This window comes from Budorcas taxicolor, chromosome 2 (genome assembly GCF_023091745.1).
Source record: "Budorcas taxicolor isolate Tak-1 chromosome 2, Takin1.1, whole genome shotgun sequence".
NCBI classification, from domain to species: Eukaryota; Metazoa; Chordata; class Mammalia; order Artiodactyla; family Bovidae; genus Budorcas; species Budorcas taxicolor.
Window position 1 is genome coordinate 134,668,870 of NC_068911.1, and position 13,615 is coordinate 134,682,484.

General features: G+C 41.7%; 1 protein-coding gene across 1 annotated transcript in view; it reads right to left on the reverse strand.

Moving 5' to 3' along the window:
* The window catches only part of MPP4 (MAGUK p55 scaffold protein 4), a 37,374-nt gene that overhangs the window by 12,075 nt on the left and 11,684 nt on the right, over positions 1-13,615 (reverse strand). The window contains exons 8-13 of the mRNA XM_052636072.1: positions 12,331-12,402; positions 11,676-11,872; positions 8,472-8,536; positions 6,561-6,578; positions 5,865-5,903; positions 3,762-3,782 (exon numbers count right to left, since the gene is read on the reverse strand). Of these exons, the coding sequence (XP_052492032.1) occupies positions 3,762-3,782; positions 5,865-5,903; positions 6,561-6,578; positions 8,472-8,536; positions 11,676-11,872; positions 12,331-12,402 (412 nt within the window). The remainder of the gene's footprint in view (positions 1-3,761; positions 3,783-5,864; positions 5,904-6,560; positions 6,579-8,471; positions 8,537-11,675; positions 11,873-12,330; positions 12,403-13,615) is intronic.

The window sequence follows — 13,615 nt, forward strand, 5'->3', positions numbered from 1 at the left end:
CATCTCAGCTCTCCTCGAAGGCCCTCTATCCATGCAGACTTCCCTCTACCGGCCGGCACAGATGGGGATTGAAAGAGAGAAATTATAGGAAGTCAACTGATGTGAGCCTTCTCTCCCTTTCTCTACCAGAGGCCATCTGCCTGCAACCCTGTGATGTGGAGGAAGTGGTGGAAGGGGCACTGGCGGCCTTGAGCCACACCATCCTCATTCCTTACCCATCCCAGGCCCAGTTACATATTCCACCTCCAGCTGGCCCCTTGAAGACAGGTGCAACTAAACACAGAGCATACTCTTTTCTTTGTTTTCTAGACATCTTGAAACATCTATCATCCCTGTTTTTGTTTGTTTGTTTTTGGCAGGGGGGAGAGTGTGTGTGTGTGTTTGTGTGTGTGTGTGTGTGTGTGTGTGTTTGTAAACTGAATTCCTAATTAGACTATACCATCCAGAGGTATTCAAAGAGGTCACATGATACTTCATTCAGAGACAAGTTGGGGACAAAACAAGAAACTTAACTGCCCATTAAGTGCTCAAGGAACAGAATTAAGCATCTTAGAAAAAAATGCCAGCTTGGAGCCAATTGTTCCTTAATTGAGCTCCTAAGTGAGGAGGGTTCAGAATGTACTTGAGAGTTCTCACTCTTTCAAGCAAGAGGAGTCCAGAAGGAGTGCTCTACCGTAACAAAGGGCAGCTGCATGCTTTCCTCTGCAGTTCTAGCAGAGAACTAACTGCTGACTGCCCCTATATTTCTTTGTAATAATTCTGGCTAAACTTCATGCACTTATGTTCAATTTTTCCCACTTTAGACATGGGGCACCTGAAGGATAAACTGTGGAAAATTCTTAAAGAGATGGGAATGCCAGATCACCTTACCTGTCTCTTGAGAAACTTATATGTGGGTCAAGAAGCAACAGTTAGAACCAGACATGGGACAATGGACTGGTTCAAAATTGGGAAAGGAGTATGTCAAAGCTGTATATTGTCACCCTGCTTATTTAACTTACATGCAGAGTACATCATGTGAAATGCTGGGCTGGATGAATCACAAGCTGGAATCAAGATTGCTGGGAGAAATATCAACAACCTTAAATATGCAGATGATACCCCTCTAATGCCAGAAAATGAAGAAAAACTAAAGAGCTTCTTGATGAGGGTGAAAGTGGAGAGTGAAAAACTAGCTTAGAACTCAACATTAAAAAAACTAAGATTATGGCATCCAGTCCCATCACTTCATGGCAAATAGAAAGGGGAAAAGTGTAAGCAGTGACAGATTTTATTTTCTTGGGCTCCAAAATCACTGCAGACAGTGACTGCAGCCTTGAAATTAAAAGACACTTGCTCCTTGGAAGAAAAACTATGACCAACCTAGACAGCATATTAAAAAGCAGAGACATTACTTTACTGACAAAGGTCTGTCGAGTCAAAACTATGGTTTTTCAGTAGTCATGTACAGATGTGAGAGCTGGACCATAAAGAAGGATGAGTGCCAAAGAATTAATGCTTTTGAGCTGCAGTGTTGGAGAAGACTCTCGAGAGTCCCTTGGATTGAAAGGAGATCAAATCAGTCAATCCTAAAGGAAATCAGTCCTGAATATTCATTGGAAGGACTGTTGCCAAAGCTGAAACTCCAATACTTTGGCCACTTGATGCGAAGAGCCATCTCATTAGAAAAGACCTTGATGCCTCGAAAGATGGAAGGCAAAAGGAGAAGAGGGCGACAGAGGATGAGATAGTTAGATGGCATCACCAACTCAATGGACATGAGTCTGAGCAAACTTTGGGAGACAGTGGAGGACAGAGGAGCCTGACACGCTACAGTCCATGGGGTTGCAAAGAGTTGAACATGACTTAGCTACTGAACAATAACAACAATTACCTGAAGGGCAGAGAGGTTAAGTGACAGAGGACCCCCCCAGTTAGCGAGTAATGGGCCAGAATTCATGCTTGGACATTCAGCCTCCAGTCTATGGGTTTGACCACTGTAACACTGCCTTTCCTTTCACAGATGTCTCAAGTACCTCTAAGCCTCAGCTGCAACTTTGGCATGCAGAGTGTCTCCAGCAAAATGACGAGCTGAACAGAACAAAGAAGGATGACTATAATCCAGAAGAATTAAGCATTAAACCAGTCCCAAACACTGAACCAAGTGTAGATCATTAAATCACCCCTAACAGGCCAATTATCTAATTGAAAACAGGAAAGTTAGAAAGAACATAAATGGTAAATAATTTAGGTGAGGAGTTTCCCAGCACCATCTGCCTCAATGCTCTTTCATAACTAATATATATACAGCAATCTCTCTCCTCTTATAAAGTGAAATCCATAGATATAATCTAACACATATAACTTTTAAAAACCAGTGCAATGCTCTGCATGCGTGTGTGCTGTCACTTCAGCCTTGTCCGACTCTTTGAGATCCTAAGGGCTGTAGCCTGCCAGGCTCCTCTGTCCGTGGGGTTCTCCAGGCAAGAATACTGGAGTGGGTTATGCAATGCTCAAACTGGAATATAAAGAAAGTAAAAGGAAGTGATTTATATTTTAAAAGTCTGTATTTTTTAAAAGTATATATTTCAAAATATAAATCTTTGGGAATGACTTCTCTATTAGACATGAGAAACTATTAGTTGCCTATACCTACCTATATTGAGGGCTCCCCTAGTGGCTCAGTTGTTAAAGAATCTGCCTGCAATGCAGGAGACCCAGGTTCGATCCCTGGGTAGGGAAGATTCCCTGGAGAAGGAAATGGCAACCCACCCCAGTACTCTTATGATGCTTATACCTACCTATACTGAAGAAGCATGGCTTTAAAGGAAGTAAGAATATCAGAAAATAGTTCTACTATGAAGTAGAGAGAAACAGAGGAGCAAAGTCCTAAGTGGACACTAGAAAAAAACATGTTCTGATAAATAGTAACAGGTTAGATTTATTTGTATATATGGGAAAGGGGGAACTTGACATAAGTGAAGTAGATGTAATGTATGCCAAAGTAATTATAGGCTGATGAAGTGAAGAAAATGAGACATCATACACTAGAAGAGGGTGAATAAGGTTAACACGCACCCGAAGGTTGCCAATGCCTAAATACTCTGTGGGATTTCTTTTTTTTTTACTAACAAGGTCAACAGTACTTTGAGGACCAGATACTGGATGAAAAGATGTGTCATCAATAATGACAATAACATGTTAAAGAAAATAATTGATTTAGTATAGATACCTCACTTTCCAGTTTATTTTCTGTCAGTATAGATTAGACAGCATGTGTGGAATAAATTATTCAGCCCTTTCAAGGTAATGTCTTTATTCTGTTTAAATATCTGTCTCCATAATGACACTCTTCTAAACCAATGAGCTTTTCATATTACATCTTGTGAAACTTTATATCACTATTGTGTATTAAAGAATTACTTACTCAGATTTGCAATGAGTTTTGTCCAGCAGGACATTCAGGAGATGGTGCAGGATGGTCTCACACTCAGCAGCTCACCTGGCATTCCCAACTCCCAGCAGTTGAAGGCCAGTAGTGCCCCCAATCAATATGAAAACCAAAACAGTGATCCCAGAGGGTTCCAAAATGTCCCTAATGAGAAGTGCCTCTTAAGGTGAAGTTTACTATATCTCACAACCATACCATTGATGTATTTATTCACATCCCTAAAAAGCGTTTAACGTATGCCAAAATTTGGATAATACATTTATAAACCAGTACCAAATATTCACATCTTACTTCAGTTCAGTTCAGCTCAGTTAAGTCGCATCTTACTTACCAGATTCAAATGTTTCTTCATCTGTTGTTTTTCCATGGAGGCAAAACAAAAGTGTAGTTATGTTACTATCCATAGCAAGTCTATAGTTCAACAGTCTAATTCCCTGACCCTATGTTTCTGCACACGTAACACTTTTAAAATGCTTTTCCTAAACCAAGGCCAACTCAGGGGTGTGTCTGTGGCAATAAAGCCTTAAATGAGATATATAAGTAGCTGGGCTGTGATGACAAGAAGGGATACAAGCTGGAGCTTAAAATAAATAAAATCATAAAATAGAAAAGGATAAATAAGATTAAAAAGAGACTCAGAGGGAAGGGAAAGGTGGAATGTCATGGTAAACTCCATTATCTGGTTGGATGTTATACAGCTTTGCTGCTAGAGGCTTGCCGGAAGCTTTGGAGGTCCACAAGCAAGGGGAGCAGTATGAGGGGAAGGAGTATACAAATAGCTTGACAGGTTAGGGTTGTTTAGGGTGACTGAAAAATACGTGAGATAAAGCAAATGCCTCATCAGTTAAAATGATTATTGTTAGTGTTTTAAAGAGCCCTGGTTGCTCAGAGGTTAAAGCGTCTGCCTGGAATGCAGGAGCCCGGGGTTTGATCCCTGCATTGGGAATATCCCCTGGAGAAGGAAATGGCAACCCACTCCAGTACTCTTGCCTGGAGAATCCCATGGAGGGAGGAGCCTGGTGGGCTACAGTCCATCGGGTTGCAAAGAGTCAGACACGATTGAGCGACTTCACTTTCACTTTCACTTTCACGCATGAAGAAACTACAATTTATATACAGAGTAATATTACCAATACATCCTTGAATCTGGTGATGCTACATCTAAGGTCTACTCATGTGTGAAATTGTTTATAATGGAAAAGATTGGACATAATTCAAATGTCTACCAGTAAGTGATTATATAAATGCACAACAACTTACTTAATCAATAAGCTGTTTAAAAAAATATGAGGAGGCTTTTTATATATTATGATGGAATCATCTCCAAAGATACAATTTTAAGTAAAAAAAAAAAACAAACAAAAAAAAAACGGGAACAGAACAGTGTATATAGCATACCATCAAAGAGTACATGCATTTGCGTTTTAAAAAGAGGTGAGAATGAAGTGTGCGGGAGAGGAGGAAAAAACATATATCATTGCACAGTATATGTCTAGAGGGATGCCAAAGAAACAGAGCATTTATTGCCTCAAGAAAGAAAACTGAGTAGGGAAACAGGAAGAGAGAAGGAATTTTACTGAATATACTTTTGTAGTTTTTTGAACTTGAAAGATGTGACTGGTTGACCTAATAAAAACTTTTCATTAAAATTATAGAAAGGAATATTACTGCTAGTTAAAAAACACACACCCATAATGTATACTTGGAAGAATAAATATAATGTCAACATTATTCTGTAGTTGTTCTGGGAAATATATGTAACTCTTTGAAATACTCCATATTTAAACATTTCATGTCATTCTTTAACTTCTAAAACAACCCGTAAAGCCAAGACGCATTCACTTATCAGACTAAAGACTCTCCATTTAGTCTTCCAACAAAATCCTAGTGATTCTTGAGTCAATCTTAGTTTTGCCACTAAATTTGAAACATCTTTTCCCAGTTTTCAAAATGTGTAAGCATAGAAATGTGAAGAGTTTTAATATATCTCTCAGAAATTTGGAACCCATGACTATTGATATGTACTAGAATCTACCCAAAGATGATATCAAACAATAATATTTTGCTTTTTAAAATTTTGATATCTCAGTATTCCATAGTATTTCACAAAGAGCATGTGGGTTCTAGATATTTCTCCTGAATGTTACGTGAATGTAACACTAGAGCACTACTGTGTGTTTCTGTGATCATTTCCAAAATGCTGCTTTCTAGAACACTTTCTAAAAGGTTGGTCTGGAGCATGGAGACATCCTTCCAGCTGTGCTTCCCTTCTGAGTGTCAGAACCACAGAAAAATGCTGGGGTGGGGACTTATTTTATTTACACATTTCTTCCAGAGAAAAAGGCCCATGGGTCCTTTGACTGACTGCTTCAGAAAATCTCAAGTTGAGCTGCTTTGTATCTCTCCTAGTAGTAAATCTATCAAGAAATGCTACCTGCTTCCACACATTTCTCATCAATCTTCATGTCATCATCTATAAAAGAGCATAGAGAGGGAAAAAATGAAATTAAAACCTGTTACTATCACAACAAAAATCCCCTATGTATAGGCTTATGGCAATGAAACTCAGACCATCATATATCATGTTATTCTTACAACAATCACTCACTCGGACAGATAAAAAGGACTCTATTGTACTAAATGCAAATATATATTATGGGAGGCTACAGGACATCACATGGTTAAAATTATAAAAGCATAGGCTTTTGAATGCTGGACAAATGATTTTACCTCTATTTTCTATCTATAAATGAGGGTAGTAACAATGCATACTGTATAGGATAAGATTGAGATAATGCAGGAAAAGCTCATACACATGGTATGTGCTCAGTAAGATTAACTATTTTGACCTTTAGTTGGGATATATATATATATATATGAGAGAATAAAAGAATATAACTTTCAAAATTGTTCAACTCAAAACTCTTTACAGTGTAACCCAAACCCTGTATGTTTTCTTTTGACTGACATCTTTTTATAAATTAGAGTATTAGTGATTAGTACACTATTAGGCACACAGAAAGAGCTTATTAAATAGCTGAATTGAAATGAAGTGAATTAAGAAAGCTACAGGAAATTTCTAGGTGGCTTTGGAAATGAAGCTTTTTTCCCCACAAATACTGTTTCCTACCTTCTTCCATAGAAATCGCTGGGTACAGATGATTGAAGCACGGGGGAGAAGAGAGAAAGCACAATATGTTATGCTATAATTTATCAGATGAATTTACCTACATTAATAAAAGTGAAGTGTCAAAATTATTCTCTAAAAATTCAGTGGAGACTTAGTAACAAAATGCTAAGTGAATATCCTATAGAAACCAATACATTCATGAGCCTTGCTGGAAACAGAATCTGTTTGTTTCTGGCAAATCCTATTCCCTTCTATCCTAATAAACTCTGCAAGAGCTGCATTCTACTCATTTTGAATTAAGGCACTTATTATTCATTCATTATATTTTTAGTACTCAAACCTTGAATGAAAAGAAAGAAAGAGAAATGAAGAGAGAAAGAGGAAGAAAAGATGGAAGGAAGAGAGAGAAAGGAGGGAGGGAAGAGATGACAACCACAGTGCATCTTCAGTAAATAACTCTTTAGTAACTGTCTATAAACTAACATATGCTTGGAATTTTTCAATAACTCTTGAGTAATAAAGTTGTGTACACCTTCTGAATCAGTATCCTTTCCTGAGATTTTTTTTTCCTGTAGTAACTTTCAAGCAGAACAGAATGATATGAAATAATGTTTCATTTTGATATTTCATATTTACAAATATTTATTTGTTACATCATCTCCAAAAACTAAAAAGAAATGACTTGACAGTTCAGATAATGATGTCCTCCATCAAAAACATCTTTGTGAAAAATGACCCTTTAGTTGAGTGGGTTCCATACCTGGGGTTCTTAGACTCAGAAATATGTGAGGATAATAATACAGAGCTGCAAACTCTTTTCAAGATGGACTTTGCAGAAGTCTAATAGAAGTGGCACATAGCCTGTGCAAGCAAATTAAATGTGAACAAGTGGTCCTACTGATTATCAGATACTGATTAAAGCTGAGTTTGAATTTTCATATGCCTTTGATAAACAAAATAGGAAAATGAGTTAAAGAAGTCCTTCAATCTGGTTTGGTAAACAAACTTTTTTTCAAAGCACAGGGGAAATAACTAGAATATCACCATAAAGATGATATCATGACAAATGTTTCTGATAAAATGTTACACTAGAGAAAAAAGATAAAATGTAGTATTGCAGCTGTTACTATAACCATGTCGAATATGGTTCCATAACTGGAAGGTAGTATGAAAATATTGCATGTGCAAAGGAATTCTAAGAATTTATTTCCCAAAAATGTCTTTATAGTTGTCATGTTTTCAAGAGGTAAAAAATAGGAATTTTTGGCTTAGAGAACTGAGAAATAAAGTGGGTGAGAACTCTCTATGGGCAAATCTATGTCCATGCCCCTCTCCCTCCTTGGGGTGCCTCTTCCCCTTCTGTAACTGCTGCCAGAGGGCATATCAGAGGGGCCTTGATCAGTAGGTTCTAGCTGCACTCTACAAGCTAACATCCCTCATTAAGGCAGTAAGTTGTTCACAAGCGTTTGCCACCGTGGATGCCTTTGCTGACCATTGCCCCACTGTCATCTGAAAATACTGTGTAGTGAACAAACTACACTCATTGAATAGTAATTCAGTCCCACGTTTACTTGTCAAAGGCACATGCACTACGCCACCACGCAGCCTTGCTTGCCAGTAGATGTACAATGCATGGACTAGCCATAGACATCTCAGGGGACTTCAAGCTGGGGAGTGAACCCTGAAAGTGTCACGACACAAGAACATTTGCATTTTTACAAACTGAGAACTGAAAAGTCTTCTAAATCCCAAGGAATGAATGTTTACAGTAGGATTTCAGACGGCTGCCAGGAGGCCATTGGGCCATGGGATGTTTAAAGATCCTCCGTTGGGCAGGAAGCCAGTCCTGGGAGAGACGGAGCTGGCTTCCCTGTGAGGCACACGCTGGATGTGAGATATCAGCATACTCACAGATGGTGGATCTGAGGTGTTTGTAAGGCTGGTACGGCTGAGACCACCAGAACTCCCGTTGCTTCCTGTGCAAAAACAAATACACCGTTGTTAGAAAAAAAAAAAAAAAAAGAAGAAGCCAGGTTAACCCAGGTGAGATAGACCCAGGACAGAAAGTTTTCTAGAATTCTGCTGCCTCCAACCAAGTGAACAAGATTCCACCTCCAAAGTGTCAGTTGCTCGGTCAAGTCCGACTCTTTGCGACCCCATGGACTGTAACCCACCAGGCTCCTCTGTCCATGGAATTCTCCAGACAAGCATACTGGAGTGGATAGCCATTCCCTTCTCCAGGGGACCTTCCTGACCCAGGGGTTGAACCTAGGTCTCTTGCATTGCAGGCAGATTCTTCACCATCTGAGCCACCAGGGAAGCCTCCACACACATTGTCAAATACGTTCTCCAAATGTACAGTCTTTCTTATTTTGTCCTGCCTCATAGCATCTTCTCAGAGCCAAACTGAGTTAGAGTTAACACCTAGCCCATGACCCTAGTTCACATGCCCAGGGCTTCAGCGTGTGAGCCCTGGCACCCCTGTCTCCGGTGTGTTAGCCTGCTCTAGCAGGTCTCAGAATATTCACCGCATGTTCTGGTTTCCCTCCCAAGCTGTGAGGCTCTCCACAGTCCCTTTAGAGCCACATGGATTTCAACTCCTTCTGTTGCCCTTTATTTCTGCACTAATCCAATAAGCCTGTCATTTCTGTGTGCTCCTTGCAAGATCCCCACCAGAGCCTCCACACCACTCCCTGCTCTGAGACCATGAAGACTAATCTCATTAGGCCTTTATCCCTGTGTGTGTCCTCAGCCCCCAAATTCAGGTCATTCCTTATCCTCCGCACTTTACTCCCTGTTCCATCTACCACCCACCGCTCCCTGACACCCTTTCACACACCCTCTGGAACTGGTAGCAAAGCTTTAATGAAGCCTCTCACAACACTTGACCTTCTTGGAGCTTCCCTGGTGGCTCAGATGGTAAAGAATCTGCCTGCAGTGCAGGAGACCTGGGTTCAATCCCTGGGTCAGGAAGACTCCCTGGAGAAGTATTCTTACCTGGAGAATTCCAAGGACAGAGGAGCCTGGCAGGCTACAGTTCATGGGGGTCTCAAAGAGTCAGGCATGATTGAGTGACTAGTACTTGCACTTTCACTTTCCGTCTTCTTGCCCTCACTAAACCCATGTCCCTGGAGGTCCCTGCTCCGCTTTCATCTCCTGCTCCCAGGTGTGTGGGTAACCAGCCCAGACTCGAGGGGGAGGGGAATCCTGATGCGCAGCTTAGCTGACTTCGGTCGTGTCGACATTCCCACTGTGACTGATTTCCAGCTGCCACCCCTGACGTCACTGACCATGAGGAAGGGCGCACATGGGCTCTGAGGGCCGGCTCCAGCATACCACGAGGCCCTCACCCCACAGGGCCTGGAGGTGGGGGTTCTCTGCTCTGTCATCTCCAGACCATTCTCCCTCTTCCCTAGAAGAGGCTCTCACTTTGCATACCCTCCTCCTGACTCTTCTGGAAGCCATTCTCAGATGATTCCTGCTCACTCCCATATTCTTAACACTGCTCCATCATAATTCATGATGATTTTATTTGGCACATTAGTGCCTCTTCCAACACCCTGGCCTGTTGGTTCCTTGATCTCCTCTCTTCCAATGACCTTAGCTACTGCCTCCCACTGTCATCCCCTAGACCTTTCAGTTCCAAAAACTACTATCTCTATAATTTCGATTTTTAGCATCCCTTTCTTCTACCAGCAACTTCTGTCTTCCCACTCCAATAATCTATCAACCTCATAGGAACCTATAATCCACTGACCTGACTTCCTTTCCACTGATCCTACACTGTCACCTCCCTCCTTAACATAAATGTCATGATCCTTCATGAAAATACTCTCTTCTCCCTCTCTTGATTTACTGCTAAGTCTGACTCTCTGTCTAGTCTGGACCTGTCCTCCCAGGAAGCTGACCAAATTTATGTAAATTTGACTGTAAATTTATGAACTTGAAGCCTAAGTGAGCCCTTAATGCGGATGACACTGTATTTACTCAATCAATTTCTCTCCCGTTCTCATAGAAACTTTTCAAGCTTTCTCCTCTTTCCTTCCCAAAACCTTCCACCCACTTTATTCTCAGCTATGACATTGGTTGGTAAGAAAACAAGAGCAGATGGAAGAGACTTTGCATAAGCTCGCACCATATTCCTCATCGTCAGCTGTGCCCACACTCTGCATTCTCTACTACTGCGAGTACTGTGGGTAAACTCCTCAGAATCCTGTACAAGGCCAGCCCCTCTACTTACAGACTTCATCACCTCTCCATCTGCCTCCTCAAGGACAGATAACAGCAGCAATTCTCTCCTCTTTCTCCTGTATCAGAAAAGGTTCCCTCTCACTGGATTTCCCCCAGTAGCATTATCTACCCCACCCAAAAACTCTCATACCACTCTACTTTCTCCTCTAGCTATTTTTCCACTGCTCTGCTCTGCCTTATACAAAATGTTGCAAAGACTTTTCCGTGCTCAGGTGTCAATGTCTTCAAATCCCCTTTTACTCAGATTTTGGCCCACCCCTCCACTGAAATTGCTTTTGTCAAGATCACCAATGACCTCCTTCGCTAAATCCAGTGGTCAATTCTCAGTCTCCACAGCAGTGGTGAACATAGTTGATCAGGACACTCTACCATCTCAATTTTCATCCTGTCTCATTGGCAAATCCTTCTCAGTCTCTTTTCCTGGCTCCATTTTCTTCTTTGTGATCTCTTAACATTGGCTGGGTCTTGGGCCTCTTATTCTATCTTCTTTCTATCTCTCATCACTTCCTTGGACTTCAGTAGCACCAAGGCGATGGTGACGAGTTGAGATTCAGTAACTGAGCTTTCAACTCAGCCTTGAAAGGTTAATAGAGGGAGTCAGAACTACCTTTTAAACTTTCGTTTCCCAAGTTTCTCTTTTCTAGTTGATATGCTTATCCTGGTCCCTTTGGTATTTAAGATGTTTAGGGCATATTGACAAGTTGACATTTGGATTTACAGACCAGTGTGTGTTCATCTATCTGCTTGTCTCTCCTCTCATCTTAACTGCAGTAACACTGCTTATCTCCCTTAATTGCAAAAACCGGAGAAATGTTTTATTTCCTGATGACTTGTCTTGGGTCCAGGAATGATGACTTTTCTTACCTCTTCAGAAGTTGGTTAGAAGGGATTAGCCCAGCACAGGTACCCAGGTCAGAGATTTTCCGGGCCTGCCACCAGAGAGCATCATTCTGGTCCACAATCTGGAGGATGTCTCCCTTCTGGAAAGGCAGCCCGGCATCCATGCAAGGGATGGTGGGGTCCTCCTGGGGCCAGTACTCAATCATGGCACGAACATATACCTGATGGTAGGCACACGACGACATCATCAGAAGAATCCTTACCTCCAGGTTGTTAAGACTTAAAATCATCTCTCTCACTCTTCTACCTACTGGTGCTATCTTTCCTCTCCATCTTCACCAAGAAGAAGAAATCCCTTCTTGAACTGAGTCTAAGAGCCATGAAAAAAAAAAGTGACTTTGGGAATAAAATCTTTTAGCTCTGAGAAGTCTCCACTCAAATGTTCACCAATCCTGACGTTACTTCTGAACTTCTCAATACCCCATCTCCTCTTACTGTGTTCTTTACTAATTTGCATCTCATGTCATCAGTGTTGAAAAATATGCAATACAATATTGAACAAATGATCAACACATTACAGAGGATAGTAGTAAAATATAAAGGTTTTTTTTTTTTTTTTTTTTGCTGTTGTTGTGGAGGATTTACTGTGTATGCGTCTGAAGGCTCAGTTCATTCTTACCGTCTTCTGGCTGTTAACAGGAGGGTCAGAAACTGGAACCACCTTGAACATGATTGTGCCACGAGACATGGCCTAGAAAATGTCAGAGGAGAGAATGGCAAATCTCAGACTTTACTGGGTTATCAGGGGTTGGCAGGTGAAAGTTAAAAGCAATGTGTGCAGGTCAAATGGTGACATCTCCCACAGGGGCTTTTACAAGGACTCAACAGCTGAATGTCACCACCCAGAAATGGACATTAGAAGAACTTTAGCTTCATTTCTGTCCTGCTGTGGGGGGTCCAGGGTCCTGAGGCTGGACTCTCCTAGTACCCTCCACCTTGCTGTCATCAGGACACCACACTCAGCAAGCTCTTTTTTCCCCCAAGGCATGAGGAGGGAGAGGAACTCTTGATCTGACTTTCATTCCTCATGTCTCTGTCAGGAAGTCTTTCCTGAACACTTGTTTCTGTATCAGGCAGTCTCATCTGATGGGGAAGAAGATAAAGGGCTCCCAAGTCTTCTCGGGGGGGTACTGACAAGCCTCTAAACTAATAGTGGAGGAGACAGAGAACCTCCTAGCTTGATAAGGGAGGTAGGAACACCCCCCTCCACCCACCCACCTCCCTTGAGACACACACCATGCCACACACTGGAGATCCAGAGATGAACAAGAAAGATCTCATTCTCACTCAGGAATCTCATGATCCCACTGTCGTGGTAACTCCACAGCCAGTACCAAAAGGACTGTGGTGGACACATGTGTATCTGTGATTGACAGTCCTTTAAGCTCTTTTGGCAGTACATTTTAAACCACAAAGAATCTTGCATGAGTGAGTGAGTGAGTGAAGTTGCTCAGTCATGTCCGACTCTTTGTGACCCCCTGGACTGTAGCCTACCAGGCTCCTCTGTCCATGGGATTTTCCAGGCAATAGCACTGGAGTGGATTGCCATTTCCTTCTCCAGGGGATCTTCCCGACCCAGGGACCGAACCCGGGTCTCTCGCATTGTAGACAGACGCTTTACCGTCTGAGCCCTTTGCAAAATATTTAGGTGCTTGATATACTCCTTACTGGGGGCTTCCCAGGTAGCGCTAGTAGTAAAGAACCCGCCTGCCAATGCAGGGGATGCAAGAGACTCAGGTTCAATCCTTGGGTTAGGAAGATCCCCTGCGAGAAGGAAATGGTAGTCTGCTCCTGTATTCTTACCTGGAGAATCCCCATGGACAGAGGAGCCTGGTGGGCTACAGTCCATAGGGTTGCACAGAGTCGGACATGACTGAAGTGACACTTACTCTTTATTATACTAC